This window comes from Octopus bimaculoides, chromosome 5 (genome assembly GCF_001194135.2).
Source record: "Octopus bimaculoides isolate UCB-OBI-ISO-001 chromosome 5, ASM119413v2, whole genome shotgun sequence".
NCBI lineage: Eukaryota > Metazoa > Mollusca > Cephalopoda > Octopoda > Octopodidae > Octopus > Octopus bimaculoides.
The window spans coordinates 29,258,847-29,279,191 of record NC_068985.1 but is presented as its reverse complement, the minus strand read 5'-3'; the positions used below and the strand labels follow the sequence as shown (position 1 = coordinate 29,279,191).

Sequence of the window (20,345 nt, the reverse complement as noted above, 5' to 3'; positions counted from 1 at the left end):
TATATATATATGTATATATAGGTTAGTTGAGTTAGAGGTTGGAATAACCGTTTAAGGGATAAAAGCATCCATTATACTACCAGTATAATTACTTATGTTAACCCTGGAAGTACATGTGCAAGCATATTATGCTCATAGATTACAGGTAATGACAAAGATAAACATGAGTTTATTGGGAATCAAATTTAAAGTAAACAGAAAATGGAGAAATATTGATCATCAACAACTGACTTACACCAATTATTATTTTTTAATTCAATACAAATAGACTGCATCCCATCTAACAGCTGTTTCTGCTTCCAATGTTATATGGTATTGCCATTGATATGCTAAGAAATAATATTCATCATATTTGGTAATAAAACCGATCTGGAACATGGAGCTTCATCAAAATGAAGGAAAATACATAAAAGAAAAAAAGAGCCTAGAGAGGAAAAGGAAAGGCTGAATATGTTTAAATCATACTATTTTGCTTATGTAAGAGACACGAGGTTGCAGTTTTGAGTGATGAAAATTTTAAACGCCATATTACAAATTAAAGTTTAAGTGAAGTTGTGTTTTTGAATGGTTAATTCATGTCTTCCACATTGCAAATCACTTTAGTTTCAGGACATGAATTCAGATCAAAACACTTGCCATGCAAGTACATCTCCATAATTGCAATAGGTTCAGCCAGGCTACCAAAGTTGTGAGGTAAACCATTACTTGTTGCCTGGGAAAGTAACAGTTATGCAACAGTTTCACTGAGAATTCACCCAAAGAGGATTTATAGAACAGTCAGAAAAACTTAACCTGCATATATACATGTGTGTGTGTGGGAATGCGTACGTGCTTGCATATGTACACACACACACACACACACACCACAGGCTACCATATATAGTTTCCACCTATCATGAATTCTCTTTACATGACATTGCTTGACCAAGGGCTGTAGTAGGAGACACCCAAGTTGCCATACAGCAGGACAGATCCTGAAACCATGTGGTTACAAAGTTAACTCTGTATCCACATAGCCATCCCTGCACCTATGATAATGAGCAACACGTGTGTGTGTACGTACATATGCACACGTACACTTGCATGCACACATACCTATAAACGTATCTACATTTGTGTGTGTTGTGTATATATTGAGTGTCACAGCTGGTGAAGTCAACAAGATGTCAAACTAACTGGAACATTAAATGTATTGAATGCTTTGTGGTGCCTATAATAAAAAAAATTTCATTTTTAATGACTTAGCTCTAATGGCTCTTAAAATAGTATCATCGTTTGTTCTACTCATTAGTGCTATGAAATTAATGAGTTGGTTTATCTAGCAGTGTTGAATTGAACTCTTGTATCCATGACTTGCCAAAGGATGGATCCTGTCATACTCACTGGTCCTAGGTGTTCTATATGAAGACACATGATAGCTTATAGCAAGAGTCCCCAATCATCATCATTTATTAGGGGGCTGCACAGAAAGAATAAACTTTAAAATTCTATTTCTATTTTATTGACTATAACAATCTGCAGAGAATATTTGCATTATATATGTAATATGTAATAAATATAGGCGCAGGAGTGGCTGTGTGGTAAGTAACTTGCTTACCAACCACATGGTTCCGGGTTCAATCCCACTGCATGGAACCTTGGGCAAGTGTCTTCTACTATAGCCTCGGGCCAACCAAAGCCTTGTGAGTGCATTTGGTAGACGGAATCTGAAAGAAGCTTGTCGTATATATGTATATATATATATATATATATATATATATATATATATATATATATATATATATATATATATACATATACATATATATATATATGTGTGTGTGTCTGTGTTTGTCCCCCCAACATCGCTTGACAACCAATGCTGGTGTGTTTACATCCCCGTAACTTAGCGGTTCAGTAAAAGAGACCAATAGAATAAGTACTAGGCTTATAAAGAATAAGTCCTGGGGTTGATTTGCTCAACTAAAGTCGGTGCTCCAGCATAGCCACAATCAAATGACTGAAACAAGTAAACGAGTAAAGAGGGAACATGCACTTTATTGTGTTCTGTTATGCATATGATCCCTCAGTCCATAAAGAAATGATATATATCAGTGACAGAAGCAGTATTAATATTGAGAGGTAATATTGCACCTCTCAGTAATATTGCACCTAGGAAGGGAACTTTCTAGGTGCAATTCCAGGCAAGGTTGTTTGTGGAAAGCCAGCAGTTGCCCATGTATATAAGCCTCCCCTCTCTATGCCACTAATGTTATCCAAGGGAAAGGCAACGGCTGATACAGCTTGGCACCAAGTGATGTTGCAACTCATTTCTACAGCTCTAGTGAACTGGAGCAATGTGAAATAAAGTATCTTGCTCAAGAACACAACACACAGCTCAGTCCAGGAATCGAACTCATAACCTCACGATCATAAGCTCGACACTCTAACAACTGAGCCATACACCTTCACAAGAGGTAATATCTATTTCCACTTAAACATGGATGCTCAGCTAGAACAAACTTTACTGTGGTAGATACCATGAGAGAAACTCTCATGTAGGCTTTTGGTGCAAAATGCACGCTTGCTATATAATGGATGGTGGAGGCGCAATGGCCCAGTGGTTAGAGCAGCGGACTCGCGGTCATAGGATTGCGGTTTCGATTCCCAGACCGGGCGTTGTGAGTGTTTATTGAGCGAAAACACCTAAAGCTCCACGAGGCTCCGGCAGGGGACGGTGGCGAACCCTGCTGTACTCTTCCACCACAACTTTCTCTCACTCTTTCTTCCTGTTTCTGTTGTACCTGTAATTCAAAGGGCCAGCCTTGTCACACTGAATATCCCCGAGAACTACGTTAAGGGTACACATGTCTGTGGAGTGCTCAGCCACTTGCACGTTAATTTCACTAGCAGGCTGTTCCGCTGATCAGATCAACTGGAACCCTCGATCTCGTAAGCGACGGAGTGCCAACAACAATATATAATGGATGCTAGCAACGTAAATAAGTATGCGTTTTGCACTAAGAACCTATATGAGAGTTTCTCTTATGGTAGACTGCAGTAAAGTTTGTTCTAACAGAACATCCACATTTAAGTGGGAATAGATAGAAAAATTGTCTTGCATGAAACTAGCCTGTGATGCAAATAAGATTGTAGGGGTGCAATGATTTATAGGATACTACTACTATTTACTACTATTTTACTTGTTTCAGTCATGTTACTGCGGCCATGCTGGGGCACTGCCTTTAGTCAAACAAATCGACCCCAGGACTTATTCTTTGTAAGCCTAGTACTTATTCTATCGGTCTCTTTTTACCGAACCGCTAAGTTACGGGGACGTAAACACACCAGCATCGGTTGTCAAGCGACGTTGGGGGGGGGGGGACAAACATAGACACACAAACATATACATACACATACATATATACATATATATACACATATATACGACGGGCTTCTTTCAGTTTCCGTCTACCAAATCCACTCACAAGGCTTTGGTTGGCCCGAGGCTATAGTAGAAGACACTTGCCCAAGGTGCCATGCAGTGGGACTGAACCTGGAACCATGTGGTTGGTAAGCAAGCTACCTTACCACACAGCCACTCCCATGCCATAAATTATCAGAGTCATTATAAAACCTTGTCTTTATATTTTTATTTTCTTTTCTTTCAGGTTAAATTATCATTATCACAACTGCAGGAAACATTACAACATCGGCACCAGAGTAGATGATGACAAGGACGACTAGGGGGTGGGGAGGAGATACTGCTTTCTGCATTGCCGTTGACCATTTCTCAACTCATACATCACATCAGGTCTAAGTAAGACTCTGCTGGACATCCACTCATGAATTTCACTGAAACAACCAAAGGAATATCTTATGTGCTTGTTTCTTCACTCCTTCCTCTCTCCTGCTTCTGACATCCAGCCCCTCTTTTATTTTAAGTTGAGGAGAATTACAAAACAAAATCATAAATTCTGTTTTTTTTTTTTTTTTTTTTTTAATTCTTTACATCTCCTTCCTTGGTCTTGAAATTATTTGCTGAAAACAGTTACTTCTGACCTGACTTGAAGAATATATATATATATAAAACTTACTGTGACCAGGACTTAGACACAACTTGGCGTGCAATCCTAAGTGAAGAATCACTCTTTATCTTTGAAATTAGACTTACGGTAAAAAGGGTTTTGGGGTTTCTAGGGACAACAAGCAACTACCATCAATCTTGGATTTAAACATTTATAGCAGACTTGCTTTTCCAAATTTAAACTAAAATGAAGAAGAAAACTTTCAAAACGAAGGAAAATATGTTATTTTAGTTTATTATTAAAATCCTAATTATTTATTGAAAAATTATAAACCAGAATCAAAATATTAAATTTTTATTTCATATACTTATATGTATGCATATATAATTTGGAAATGTCAGTCAGCCTTTCTCTCTCACATTTCCCTCTCTCTCTCTCTCTCTCTCAATATTCTACCTCCATATCATTCTTACTGTTTCATCATTCACATTTTTTAAGCTTAATTTAGTGAACAATTTTTTAACATTATTATTAATAATTCTGCTACTAATAATAATAATAACAACAGTAATAATATACTAGTTTTTCTAATTAGTGTAGCAGACCTTCTCAAAAAGAAACGAAACAAGATTAGTCAATAATGTAACTTTCAGACCACCCATACATATCTACACAACTCTAACCTGCCTGCCACTCCAGACTTTGATTTCTTGTTATCTCTCAAAGTAGTTTCCATTAAATGAAAAGAAATTTTTCATGATGTTCAAGTGAGATATATGCATGGTAGTTTTAAATCTATATTGATAAGAGTTATATTTTGTTTGTCTTAAAAACAATGTCATTTCTCAACAAATCTCTTCCAAATTTGCACACGAAAACAAAGTCACTCCAGAATAATACACAAAGAAAAAAAAATCATGGGTTCATGGTTATCTTTGGTTAAAACAGAGATGATTCAAGAAAAGGGCTGCTGAAATACTGATAGTTGTAATGGAGTTGGTAATAGAGTAAGAATGTCAGTGTGAGGTAGAGAAATGTCAATATATAATGATGAACTCTGTGTTTCTTTCTCCTTCAGTTTCTCTTATGTTTTTTCCTCTATGTTTGTCATCCACACATACACAGACACACACTTTTTCACTGCTCTCCTTTACACAGCAATACATAGTATATATTGGAACTCTATAGTTATTAAAACTGATCATTTAAAACTTGTATCTTTTAAAAGGTTAGTATGAGATTTCAGATGCCAAGGAAAGTAGAGACTTGTATGTCCTTTAATTGTCTCACATTCAAATTTCTGTATAGTTATAAAATATTCAAGGTTTAAGTTCTATGAATAGGATTATTAAACTTTGTTTCTCTCTCTCTCTCCCTCCTCCACACATACACACACATGCATCTTGTGTCTTGGGAGGGTCATTGTGCCAACAATAATGACACATGCACTGGTTCAATATCACTTCTTTTTTTGCTAGTCTGTTGGTTAAATATCTAAACAACCAACCAACTAATTGGTTATTTACAAACACTATATATATATAGTGCTCCCAGTTATGGTCGCCACATAGTGCGAAACTAACTGTGAAGCTTGAAGCAGTCCAACACCACTACACTAAAAAGATTGAAACAGTGCAGTGGATGAGTTACAGGGATAGGCTGAGAAAACTGCAGCTTTACTCCCTGGAGCAAAGGCATGAGAGATATGCTCTAATTCGCATATGGAAAAATTCTAGAAGGGCTAGTATCTGATTTCAGCATTGTGTGTTATACTAATGCCAGAACTGGCCACTATTGTATTGTACCAAAGGTACCTTCCACTCCATCTAAATTCAGGACCAGGTACTGCAATAGTTTCAGGGTCAGAGGCACACAGCTCTTCAATGCTCTGCCACATAAATTAAGAAATCTGCATAAGGTAGAAGTAGATGTCCTCAAAAAGGAACTAGACATCCTCCTCTCCACAATACCGGATGAACCAACAGACGGACATGAGGTACAGATGAAGGCAGCGGAATCAGATTCCCTTATACACCAAATAGGTCAACAGCTGGGACGAAGGCACATACAGGAGTGGTGATGTGAGACACCCAGACTGAGGAAATCAAGAAAACCATGGTGGTACTCCAGCATGACCGCAGCCACATGGCTGAAACAGGAGTGGCTGTGTGGTAAGTAGCTTGCTTACCAACCACATGGTTCCGGGTTCAAACCCACTGCGTGGCACCTTGGGCATGTGTCTTCTATTATAGCTTCGGGCTGACTAAAGCCTTGTGAGTGGATTTGGTAGATGGAAACTGAAAGAAGCCCATCGTATATATGTATATATATATATATATATATATATATATATATATATATATATATGTATATGTGTTTGTGTGTCTGTGTTTGTCCCCCCACCATCGCTTGACAACCGATGCTGGTGTGTTTACATCCCCGTAACTTAGCGGTTCGGCAAAAAGAGGCCGATAGAATAAGTACTAGGCTTACAAAGAATAAGTCCTGGGGTTGATTTTCTCGACTAAAGGTGGTGCTCCAGCATGGCCGCAGTCAAAGGACTGAAACAAGTAAAAGAGTAAGAGTATATTATTGTTTTATTTGTTTCAGTCATTTGACTGCGGCCATGCTGGAGCACTACCTTCAGTTGAGCAAATTGACCCCAGGATTTATTCTTTGTAAGCCTAGTACTTATTCTATCAGTTGCTTTTGCTGAATCGCTAAGTTATGGGGACGTAAACACAACAGCATCGGTTGTCATGCGATGTTGGTGGGAGCTAAACACAGACACACAAACATATACATACATACATACACACAGACATGCAGGAAGTAAATAGATACCTTTAATATTCAAAATCTTTTATTTGATATAAATTGGTTGAAGGAAAGGTTTCCTTCTAGCTGCCCGTCCATAATACCCAAGTTTATGCAGATATGTAACACCCGTTCTTGGACTAACTTCTAGCTGTTTTGCAATGCCAGAAGCCTTTGAACGGGGTTCATTTTCCACAATTCTCTTCAAACAGCAAAGATTCCTTTCCAAGGGCCTAGGTCGGCTGGGACATGAATCTGTTGATTCTTTTCCTTGGTTTTTGAATTGCACTATAATTCTATTAACTGTAGCAAGAGGAATTTGAAGATTTTCAGCAATTTTTCGCTGGCTGAGACCAGCCACAGATTGTCCAACAATACAACCTGACAGTTGTGCTGAATTTTTTGTGCATGGCATGGTTACTCTTCGTAAATGTTTAATATAATGGCACCTGGAATGAAAAAGAATAATTACATTGTAAATTCTACACTGCTGAAAACATTAAGACGCTTAGATCAGAAATTTTGAAAATTAAAGGTGTCTATTTACTTCCAGCATGTCTGTGTATATATATTATATATACTCTTTTACTTGTTTCAGTCATTTGACTGCAGCCATGCTGGAGCACCACCTAGTCGACCAAATCAAATCTGGGACTTATTCTTTGTGAACCTAATACTTATTCTATTGGTCTCTTTTGCTGAACCGCTAAGTGACGGGAACATAAACACACCACCATCGGTTGTCAAGCAATGCTAGGGGGACAAACACAGACAGACAAACATACACACGCACACATATATATACATATATACGACATGCTTCTTTCAGTTTCCGTCTACCAAATCCACTCACAAGGCTTTAGTCAGCTCGAGGCTATAGTAGAAGACACTTGCCCCCAAGATGCCATGCAGTTGGACCATGTGGTTGGTAAGCAAGCTACTTACCACACAGCCACTCCTGCACCTATATATATATATATATATATATATATATATATATATATATGTATATATGTACACACACACACAAACACATGTACATTCTGTTGTATCAGTATGGTCAAGAAATTTGCCTCCATGTGGTTTCAGGTTCAGTCCCACTGTGCGATAGCTTGGACATCTTCTACCATAGACCCGATTTGATCAATAGCTTGTGATTGAATAGATTAAATATTGTACAAAGGTCATCATTTTATATATATATATATATATATATATATACTTTTTTACTTGTTTCAATCATTTGACTGTGGCCATGCTGGAGTACCACCTTTATTCAAACAAATGGACCCCAGGATTTATTCTTTGTAAGCCAAGTACTTATTCTGTCAGTCTCTTTTGCTGAACTGCTAGGTTACAGGAACTTACACACACCAACATCAGTTGTCAAGCAAATGGTGGTGGGAACAAACACAGACACACAAATGTATATATATATATATATATATGTGTGTGTGTGTTTGATGAGCTTCTTTCAGTTTCTGTCTACCAAATCAACTCACAAGGTTTTGGTTGGCCCAAGGCTATAGTAGGTGATGCTTTCCCAAGGTACCACACAGTGGGTCTGAACCTGGAACTATGTGGTTGTGAAGCAAACTTCTTACCACACAGCCATGCCTGCCCCTATGTGTGTGTATATATATATATATATATATATATATATATATTCTTTTACTTGTTTCAGTCATTTGACTGCGGCCATGCTGGAGCACTGCCTTTAGTCAAACAAATGGACTCCAGGATTTATTCTTTGTAAGCCGAGTACTTATTCTATCGGCCTCTTTTGCTGAACCACTAAGTTACAAGGATGTAAACACATCAACATCAATTGTCAAGCTATAATGGTGGGGACAAACGCAGACACACAAACATATACATATATATATATATATATATATACGACGGGTTTCTTTCAGTTTCCGTCTACCAAATTCACTCACAAGGCTTTGGTTGGCCCAAGGCTATAGTAAAAGACACTTGCCCAAGGTACCATGCAGTGGGACTGAACCCAGAACCATGTGATTGGTAAGCAAGCTACTTACCACACAGCTACTCCTGCACTTTATATATATATATAAATATATATAAAGAAACCTCACAGTTAGCAAGTCGAGTTGCTATGAATATGAATGAAAATCCATATTAAGGGAGCAGAGCAAGTAAAATCCAGGCTTCTTATGTTTCCTAGTTCGCAGGTCCTCTGATGTAATAATTCCTCAAATAGGGGTACTTATCTAGCTACTCATCAGGCTAAAGATTCCTTAATTATATGAATTACCATGTTTTAACATGTATAAGGAACCTCCTAATTTTGGGGGCTTAAAATTTAAAAAAAAAAGGTTTTGTTAGGAATTATAATACTATCCATGTATAAGAAACTCCCATATTTTTTTAACCTAATTTTTGACAAAAAATGGTTCCTTATACATGTTAAAATACGGTATATGAATTATAATTATTACACCTGAGAATCTGCTAGTTAGGAAACATATGTAACCTGAATTTTACCTGTTCTACTTGCTCAGTTTGGATATGTGTGTGTGTTGTGCGCACCTACTCTTATTTGAAAAATAGCTAAGGGTTAGTGGCGAAAAGAGTATCCAACTGCAAAACCTCAAATAATACGTGTTTATCTAACCCATACTAACATTGAAAAAATGGTGAATGTTCATTGCAATCTTGTTCAAAATGTTTTGAATATTAATGCAAGGTTTGAAACAAGATTGATTCTGGAAACTAGAGATGATATAACATATTCTATTTCTTGAAGAAGTGAGTGCTGCATGTGTAAGCCCTGTTCATACAACCAAACACACATTTGGTTGTTTGAAAAAGGGCTTACACATGCATCCAACCATAGAAAATCTGCCTCAGAGAATTCTGTTTCACCCATGAAAGCATGAAAAAGTGGATGTTGAAATGATGACGATGATGATGATATATATTTATAAGATAGAAAGAGAGAGAGAGAGCAGAGCAAAAGAGATATTTAGATGTAGTTGTACCAGTATCCTTAGCCATATGACTAAGGTGTCTGCAAATCAAAAGTAAATACTCAGTGCTTTTGAAGGCTAAAATATCACACACACACACACACACACACACACACACACACACACACACATGCTTCTGTGATTAGCTCCTTCACTTTTTGTGAGGGGAGAGGTATGTGGGTAGTCCTTCTTTCCTTTTTTACTCTGTATTATTATGGACAAGTAAGTAATTAACTTTCATGTATTTAATAATCTCTCTCTTTCGACTTGACATTTTGTGTATCATTAATACAGACTGTATGACAATCATGTTAATCAGTTATATCATATTTAAACTGTTCAAGAGATGGAAGACATTGCTAAAAATTATAATGGTTTTCAGTTCAAATCAGGAAAGAGAGACAGAAAGAAAGCAGGTAGATAAGAAATAAAGGTGAAATATATTCTGGTGGATTTTCTTGTCATACATTTTCTTGTTATACAAAAGACCAGGAGAATAATTGCTTTTCTCGGAAACAAGGTTTGGTAACAGGAAGCGTATCCAACCAAATAGTACGGCTTCAATAGATTCCCTCCAACTGGTGCCAGTATAAGCAAGAATGATGCTGATATCTATCACCAGTCATACAATGAAAAACAGTATATTAGAATAAAGAATATAGTTATTTTTATATATGATGAATACCTTGCAGCAGTACCAACATTTCTAATCTAATGATGCCATTCAGTGACTCTAAAATTCTTCTTTAAAAAAAAATAATAAATAATACATAAAAAACTTCAAAATCAAAAATAATGCAGAAACATGAGGTTTGCTGGACAGGCCTATTTAAGGTATAGAAGTTACTGTTAATTATTATACCAAAAAACCCCCAAAAGTTGTGTGGGTCACAAAAGCATAATTCATACTATCAGCTCTTTGAAAACTAAGGAATTTAAAATGTTATTGATTTTAGTCACTAAAGGGAAATTATTCATACAGGTAGATTAGAGAAAGTGATAAAACACAGTCAGTCATTAGGGTTGGTACTCTTGGTGCTGAGGCAGTCAACAGTTTCCACTGATCCTTATCTTCCATCACACCTAAAAAGGTCACAGTTTTAAAACCTCTCTAGTCCTTAATGTTCTCAGACCCTCCCTTCAGCTGTGCCTAGATTATAGTTTTGGACAAGGTGTTGTGATGAAATATACGATTGTTCCTGGAACAATCACCAAATATATTTGGTAGCATATTTATTGTCTGATAATTTGTTGTCTGACAAAGTTCTTTACCTAATACTCCAGGTACAAGATCGAGAACAGCCTTCTAAAGCACTCAAGTATCTGAATTTTTTACTCTGCGCTTGATGTTATGAAATGTGAAGTAGATGAACACCCGACAACTGATGAAGGGTCGTTCTTTATGTTACTTGTAAGGTTTCAAACTCACAAAGGAAGATTGAGATCCCCTAGGATTGTTATTGTATGAATATGAAATTCATGGAATAACTGATAGAACTGCTTTACCAAACGATGTTCAACTTTGTCATGGCAGATGAGGTCAGACCCAATAGACTTACATCTATCTCCTTTATTGAGCTACCACCATTGCTCAAAGTCAGACCAACATACTTAAAATTGTCCACTTCATCCAGTTTTTGTCCATTCAGCATATTTCTTATTATGTTCTGGTCGTAGCTTCCTATATTTTTGCGTTACTGCCTCCCATTAGCTGATATTGCCAGCAAAGCACTTATTAAAATGTGGTCATCCTCCAATAGAAACTGAGGTGTGGAACTCACATGGTGTTTCCTGCACAATGTTTTCCCAGATCATGTTGAAAAATCCTGGCAAGAGGAGACAGCGTTAACGAATTCTGTTGTTCTGAAGAAATCTGAGATGTTATTCATGAGAATTGTGAGATTTGAATTTATATTTTCATGTACTGCTTGAAACATTAGGATGAGGTTGTTGTTGAAGTTACCACAAACCTTTATGCTGAACATAATGAAGGCATTTATTGAAGTCAGTGAAGTTGCTGTAGAGATCACAGTGGTGTTGCAGATATTTCTTGATTAATAGTTGGTTTTTTGGTTTGAAGTTCCTTTGCCTTTTTGTTAACATTTCAGCAGTATTTCACTAGGGTGACAAATGAAACTGATCATTTTGTAATTCTGGAATTACGATGCCCTTTTTTTTTTTATATATATATATTGGATGTCATCAATAATTTGGACTATTCTCTTGGCCACCACTTTGTTTCTCTTATTCTCTGACAGTGGGAAGTGTATATTGTTGTTCTCTCTCTCTCTCTCTCTCTATATATATATATATTATAACATGGTATAATTATAAACAGGGCAAATTTGAGCTATTTCTCTGCAGACTGAAAAAAAAAAAAACAACCTTACTCAATTTTCAAATCTTATTGGGTTCTCTTCAAAAGCATCTACATCATTCTGACTGTCTCCAGGGAAACAAGCAGCCAAACTATTTATATACTCAACAAATGCAGCAGTTACTCTATGAAGGAGTCCCTAACTTGCATACCGAAAGTGTTTGACACTCTGTAAATACTAGTTGCCTGTCAACAGGGATCTTAGTCCACACAGTATCAAAGTATGATATAATAAATAGGTAACCATCATCATCATCATTTAATGTCTGCTTTCCATGCTTGCATGGGTTGGACGATTTGACTGAGGACTGGTGAAACCAGATGGCTACAACAGGCTCCAATCTGATTTGGCAGAGTTTCTACAGCTGTATGCCCTTCCTAACGCCAACCACTCTGAGAGTGTAGTGGGTGCTTTTACGTGCCACCGGCATGAAGGCCAGTCAGGCGGTACTGGCAACAGCCATGTAATGTATGGTATAATTATAAACAGGGCAAATTTTTGCCATTTTTCTGCAGACTGAACTGTATATAGTTCAAATTTACAGAAAAGGTTTAGACAGGTGAAAGAACAACAAGCAGGTATATTAGTTTAATTTGGCTTGTAAGTGAAAAACAAATATTAAGGAAACTAAGGTCTAATTTCTCAAATGTGTGCAACATTGAAAGCTGCAAACAAAATCCTTTCTCCAACTTTCAGTCAATAAAACACTTTATCTAGAAATCTATTGCAAGCAGCAGTATTTTCCCTAAGAGTACATAGCTCTTAACATTTCTTTTTAACATTATATTGGCCAGAATTAAGATAACACATTTCTTATTGCAGTAGTTTTTTTCTCTTTTCTCTTGAATAGTTTATTTTGAGTATTGAACTCATATCTTGAAAAAAAAAAAAATGTGCAGATTCAAAAAATGTCAAGAGAGACGTAGGAGTGGCTGTGTGGTAAGTAGCTTGCTTACCAACCACATGGTTCCAGGTTCAGGCCCACTGCATGGCACCTTGGGCAAGTGTCTTCTGCTATAGCCTCGGGCTGACCAAAGCCTTATGAGTGGATTTGGTAGACGGAAACTGAAAGAAGCCTGTCGTATATATGTATATATATGTGTGTATATGTATGTGTGTCTGTGTTTGTCCCCCCCCAACATTGCTTGACAACCGATGGTGGTGTGTTTACGTCCCCGTAACTTAGCGGTTCGGCAAAAGAGATCCGATAGAATAAGTACTAGGCTTACAAAGAATAAGTCCTGGGGTTGACTTGCTCGACTAAAGACGGTGCTCCAGCATGGCCACAGTCAAAGGACTGAAACAAGTAAAAGAGAGAGAGAGAGAGTTTTCAATTTCAAATTCTTTAAACTGAATAAGTCAAAAACAAAAAGACGAAACCAAAAGGTTTAGCATAACAATTTGTATCAGTATTGGAAGATGTCCAAGTGATGGAGAAGAGATCCAAATGCTATTTTTTTTTTATTAATGCATGGCATTTAGATCTCCTACACAATTTTATGGTCATAAAGTGGACAAGCAGGTCTAACAAGAATATATTTTCAACCTAGCTGGATCTCAACTTCAGTGAGGTAGAACTATGTATGTTTCTGTTATATAATACCTGTTGAATAAATCATCTAATGAGGCATACTTTAAAATCATTTGGCAGTAATAATTGAATATGTTTATAAATGAATTCATATGCTTCTGGTGTGTTATGTAATTTTATCATCATCATCATCATCATCATCGTCATCGTTTAATGTTCATTTTCCATGCTGGCATGGGTTGGACAGTTTGACTGAAGGCTGGCAAGCCAGGAGGCCACACCAGGCTCCAATCTGATTTGGTAAAGTTTCTACAGCTGGATGCCCTTCCTAACACCAACCACTCCGAGAGTATAGTGGGTGCTTTTTTACATGCCACCGGCATGGGAGCCAGTGAGGCGGCACTGGCAACGACCATGCTTAAATGATGCGTTTTATGTGCCACCGGCACTGGCATTGACCACACTCAAATGGTGCTTTTTATGCGCCACCAGAATAAGTGCCAATCAAGCAGTAGTCATCGGCCGTGACACTGACTTCACTTGACTGGACAGGTCTTCGCAAGCGCAGTTTATTGCCCAATGATTGAAGGATACTCTTAAATGGGCCAGTTATGCTGCACTGGCATAGGCCAGTCACAATCTCACTTGGCTAGCCAGGTCTTCTCAAGCACTGCACATCTCCAAAGGTCTCGGTCACTTGTCATCGCCTCCGTGAGGCCCAATGCTCAAAGGTCGTACTTCCCCACCTCCTCCCAGGGCTTCCTCTTCCACAGGTTCCCTCAACTGCTAGGGTGTGACACCTTTTCCCACAGCTGTTCTCATCCATATGCAACACATGACCATACCAGCTCAGTCGTCTCTCTTGTACACCACATCGGATGCTTCTTATGTCCAACTTTTCTCACAGGGCACTTACATTACACACCCAGCAGAGCATACTAGCTTCATTCCTTGCAAGCTTATGCATGTCCTCAGCAGTCACGGCCCATATTTCACTGCCATGAAGCATGGCCATTTGCACACATGCGTCATACAGTCTACCTTTTACTCTGAGCGAAGCCCTTTATCACCAGCAGAGATAGGAGCTCTCTGAACTTTGCCCAGGCTATTCTTATTCTAGCAGCTACACTTTCAGAGCATCCACTACTTACTTGGTCACCTAGGCAACGGAAGCTATCAACTACTATTTTTTTTCCCCTAGCATGTGATGGAAGCTGTTTTCTGCACATTTTCAATGTTTAATGCTCCTGAGCATTTGCCACACACAAAAACTATCTTCTAATTCCTTTGACATTGCTGCACCGCCTGTGTCCATAGCTTACACCAGGTACATCTTATGTAGTTTCTACCAACGCCTTTTCTACAAATCGAGCAGGGCCATCAATCTGGTTTTTGCTAGATTGAGTCTAATGTCCTTCAGTTCTAGACCTTGCTTCCACACCTGAAACTTCAGCTATTAGAGCAAGGTCATCAGCATAGAGGAGCTCCCAGGAACATTCTGTCTTGAATTTCTGTTATTACCTCGAGAACTATAATGAATAAGAGGAGGCTGAGGACTGATCCTTGGTGGACCCCTAACCGGAATTCTTCACTATACTCGTTGCCAACCCTCCATAAACAACCTTGCCAGACTTGTGCCTTGGAGAGTAACTTTCTAGGTGCAATCCCCATGGTCAGTCATGACCGAAGGGGGTCTCAGCAACTCCTACTAGCATGAGACAATGGATGTAAAAATGAATGAACAAACCTGTTACCTCTTTATTTCAAAGACATCTTTGGTATGAGGTGGTGAGATGAGACTACCAGAGAAAGACAATTTAACAAGATGTTATTTAGGCAGGCATTTATTTATTTATTTCAAATACAGAAAGTGTTAAATTGAAACATATTACAAGCTTGCAGCACATAAGAAGAGAAAGACAGTGAATGTGAATATAGAACACAGTACTTAGTAGGAGACCAAATGAAGACAGCATAAACCACCATATAAATAAATAATCTAAAATATAATTTGTATAACTATAAAAATTCATTATTATGACCACATTAAAATCTAACAGAGTTTGTTATGAAGAAGATAAACAGGATTACATATCTGGCTCCAAAATTTCATTAAATTTGCTTTTTAATTTGCTTTTACATCAGCATATTGAAAAGAAATCCAATAATGTGTACTGTTGACCAAAGAGGTCAATTAAGCCTTAGGTTTTGATATGTACTGTTTATCATACATGGGTCGGATGATACAGAAACACATGGGTGTATTGAACAATTTTATGTATTTATACCATAAAATCAGCACTGTATATATATAAAGACACATAACATAACAGAATAGAATGAATAGAATGCCTTCTGATATTATGAATATAAAAGAGAAGTGAAATAAAATCAGTAAATAGCTGATAGCAAAATGGAAATATATTTGTTTCATAGGAAATAAATCTGATTTCCTGCCACACACCCACTATTTTCTCCTGGTTGTTTAAGCATGTCATGGGATTATCTACATAGACACAAACGACTTTTTGCTTCACCATGATGTCATATTTTAAATGATATGCATGGATTCTCAAAACAAGCATTCAACTGTGAAATGTAGATGGGAGTGACTGAAGTAAGTAACATATACTTTACACAGACATAATTCAATTTGGATGGCAGAGTTTCAAGTCTTGACATTAATGGCCATTTTAATCAAAAACGTATAATTAGGCAACAAGTTTGAACTTCAATGAATATTCTTTCATAGTAACCTCACAGAAGAATTTATTGTTACTTTTTATTATTCACAACATGATTTAAAATTAGATTTTAATTGTATGATAGAACTTGAATTACCTAATAACACCAATTCCATAACGATCACCAGAATATTTCACATTAGTTTAAAATCATCACCAAGTCTGTGAAAAATTCCACTCCAAATCCAATACTTTTCACACAATGAAGGACTTCCATTTCAATATCCTAACTGTATGTTTATCTTGAACAAATGCATTTAGTAATATAACCAAATAGAGTAAGATCTGTTTTAAAGTACAGTTTTAACCATATGGGTGCTCTATAGTTTAAGTGTTTCGACATTATTCAACTTGCTAAAACTTTAGACATTTTTTAACTATCTGAAGAATATGCTCCAGCATGGATATAGCTACAACTGTTTAAAAGAACTGAAAAAATCTTCAGGGAACAACTTCCAGTCACTGAGGTGAACAATTGTCACCCATGTTTGACACTTAGAATCACTAAATTCTCAATGTATGGAATATTATTTCCTAGTTTCAAAGAGTCTTAATCATGGATTCCGTCCTACACTTAACAGTGACTGACATATATGGGGCCATGAACACAAGTCTGAGAATTATACCCTTCTATAAAATCTGTGATGAAATAAAAAGAACAGAAAATCCTATGCCAAACTTAAGAAAGTTTAAAAAAATCATGTTTGAACCAAAAAGCTGAAGTAGGAAAGGGGCTAGGAATAAAACTTGCTGGAAGAATTATTCTTCAAAGTGAACATATTTCACAGCATCACATCCAGAGCTTAAAAGAGAGGGCATGTTTGTCCCCACATAAGGAACAGCAGGTCTCTTTATATTCTCCAGTGTCATCAATGGATTGATGCAGGCTGACTTTCCCTGTCACTCTGGGCTGGTTGGGCTGTACAACCTACTCACCGTTCTGAGCAGATGGTAGCTTGTGTACATCCCTCATTACCTCAACACTCATAGAAAACCAGCCCCTGCAATTCAAACCTTGCAGATAAAGCTGCCAGTATCCACCAGGTCTAGATTTGCTTTACAGTTCACGGTAACAAGCGGTTGTACTCGGCCATCAGAGTAGATTTTTTCACAGTATCCCAAGTTCTTGCTGCATAATGAAACCTATAATAAAAAAAAAAAAATTATTGATTGAGTTTCTAGCGACAAGAGGTGATTTATATTTTCTGTTTTATCAAAATTTATGAAAATATATTTTACCAGCTGCATAATAAAATCTGATTCATTGCAGGATAATAACTGTGGATAATAGTGATGTTCATCATCATCATCATGATCATCGTTTAACGTCCGCTTTCTGTGCTAGCATGGGTTGGACGATTTGACTGAGGACTGGTGAAACCAGATGGCTACACCAGGCTCCAAACTGATTTGGCAGCTGGATGCTCTTCCTAACGCCAACCACTCCGAGAGTGTAGTGGGTGCTTTCACGTGCCACCCGCACAAAGGCCAGTCAGGCGGTACTGGCAACGGCCACGCTCAAAATGGTGTATTTTATGTGCCACCTCATAAATGAACTGGCTAAACCAGAATATGAATTTGTGTTGTTAAACTCCACCCCTTTGATGCCAATGTACCTGAGACTGTTTCTGGTCCTAGGACACAGATTTCCTGTTTTAAAGTGATCTCAAAAGCTTTCAATAAAATTTCATGCTAATTTATGATCCAAAACTATAGCTTAATAATGACAATCATTTTACTAAATTCATTATTTTAAAAATTAAATGAAATAAAGACAGGGCAATCAAGAAAAATATGCTAACAAGCAGATTAAATTGCCAAGAGCTTACTATTATTACTACTATTACAAATACCACTACTACAATATAGTGTACTCCTGCAAAAGGAAAGTGGCCCAATGATATAAAAATTGACCAAATATGAGTAGACAAGTAACAGTGGTACAAGTATCTTGATATAAACGAAACAATGATGAGATAAAACTGGCTAACTGGAAGACTTATTTATACATTGAAGAAGATTAAAGTCAATTGCTAAGAAATTAAGCTAACTGATTGCCCAACACCTAAAGCCAGCCTTGATCTAATTATTGGACATGGTTTTCATGTCAGTTTACAAACAACTTCCATAAAGATGGTTCTAAAACAAAAAGCGTGCATTCATCATCATTAAATGTTCATTCTTCCATGCTTGCATGGGTCACACTGAATTTGTTGAAACACATTTTCTGTGGCTGGATTCTTTTCTTGTCACCAACCATTACCTGTTTCCAAGCAAGATAATATTTCCCATGGCCAGATATGTTTTAAAGAAGTCTGGAAAACTGGAAACAAACAATGTTTGCAAGCATCACATGATGTCAAAACATGTGTGTGTGTGTGTGTGTGTGTGTGATGGACTTTTTTCAGCTTCCATCTATAAATCCACTCACAATGCTTTGGCAGAAGATACTTGTCCAAGGTGCTGTGCAGTGGAACTGAACCCAAGACCACATAGTTGGAAGTAAACTTCTTAACCACAGTCATATTTGTGCCTTGTTCAAGAAGCAGCAAGTTAAGGTGGAAAACAGTGTTTACATAGATTAAAATTTTCAAATTATGTCCAAAGAAAATTTTTTTTTAAAGAGAACCAACAACCAAACCTGGAAAAGTATCCCAGCCTCACAACTTACCAGTTTTTCTCAGAGAGAATAGTGTGTGTCAGCAGACGACGTTGACAAGCAAATACTTGGTTACGAAGGGACTGCAGCAGCCTATTAAAACTTGGGTAGCCACGATATTCGGGTAAAAACGTTAAGATTGAATCTGAAATAAAAAAGTTAAAAAAAAAAGACATAAATATCCTTAATATTGGCTAGAATTCTGATTTATAGAAAAGATTTAAATGGTATTCAACTGATCCTATTGAGATAGATATATAAACATTTCAACACCAAAGCACAAACTTTTAATAATGACCTCTGGTTTTAATACAGAATCTGTCAATTTAAAAATCTAAGTTAAGACCCCATTAGAATTTTTAATGAGATCCTTTCCATCATACTCCAAACACCATCATCACTGGTGTAATGTCCACTTTTCCATGCTTGCATGGGTTGCACGGAATTTGTTGAGGCAGATTTTCTATGGCTGGATGCCCTTTCTTTTGCCAAGGGTGACTAGACTATCTCTGCAGTGATTCCTGATGGGCCGGGGACTTTGCCCGTCTTCATATTCTTAATTGCTTTATCTACCAAAGTACTGTCAATTCGGATAGCTGTTCCCTCTGTTGGCAGACTCTCTTTCTCCCATTCATTCTCTTCATTTAGAACCCTTTCATAGTGGTGTCTTCAAGTCTCTCTCTTTGCAGCCTCATTAAATGCAAGTGAGCCATCATCCATGTGGACACATTTCTCTCCTATGACATCACGATTCTCTCTCACACACTGTCTTGCAACATGAAACACTTCAAGTCTTTGGTCCTCATGACACAGAACATTGGCAAATTTTTTTTCTCATCTGCTTCTCCCCTGGCTAAGTAAACCTGTCTCCTAGCTTCCCTTCTGGCAATCTGATATAGTTCCCTGCTACCACTGTTCTTCCAGTCCTTCCACACCTGTTTCTTTTCCCTAATGGCCCTGTCAACTACATTGTTCCACCACCACATTACCTTAGGTCGAGAGGGGACTTCACACCAGCCACAAATCTGGTCAGTAGCCCTCAACAGGTTGTGCAATAGGAACCTCCAGTTGTCTTCCACATTATGTGATGATACATCCTCCTCTATTTCATCAAAAGCTTCAAGTAGTACATCTCTAAATCTCTGTCCATTCACAGGATCTTTATGCTTCCAGCCCCTTCTTTTATATATATATATATATATATATATATATATAT

The 20,345-nt window shown here is 37.3% G+C and overlaps 2 protein-coding genes across 10 annotated transcripts in view; one reads left to right on the top strand and one right to left on the bottom strand.

Annotated features, from left to right (window-relative positions):
* The window catches only part of LOC106868342 (protein Aster-B), a 264,262-nt gene extending 253,992 nt beyond the window's left edge, over positions 1-10,270 (top strand). For all 9 annotated transcript variants that reach the window (XM_014913557.2, XM_014913556.2, XM_014913555.2 and 6 more), the window contains one exon: positions 3,651-10,270. In XM_014913557.2, the coding sequence (XP_014769043.1) occupies positions 3,651-3,710 (60 nt within the window). In that variant the 3' untranslated portion in view covers positions 3,711-10,270. The remainder of the gene's footprint in view (positions 1-3,650) is intronic.
* Positions 10,271-15,554: 5,284 nt separating this feature from the next.
* Positions 15,555-20,345, bottom strand: part of LOC106868346 (nonsense-mediated mRNA decay factor SMG9) — a 24,691-nt gene continuing 19,900 nt past the window's right edge. Inside the window, exons 11-12 of the mRNA XM_052968033.1 lie at positions 19,142-19,274; positions 15,555-17,613 (exon numbers count right to left, since the gene is read on the bottom strand). Of these exons, the coding sequence (XP_052823993.1) occupies positions 17,535-17,613; positions 19,142-19,274 (212 nt within the window). The 3' untranslated portion in view covers positions 15,555-17,534. The remainder of the gene's footprint in view (positions 17,614-19,141; positions 19,275-20,345) is intronic.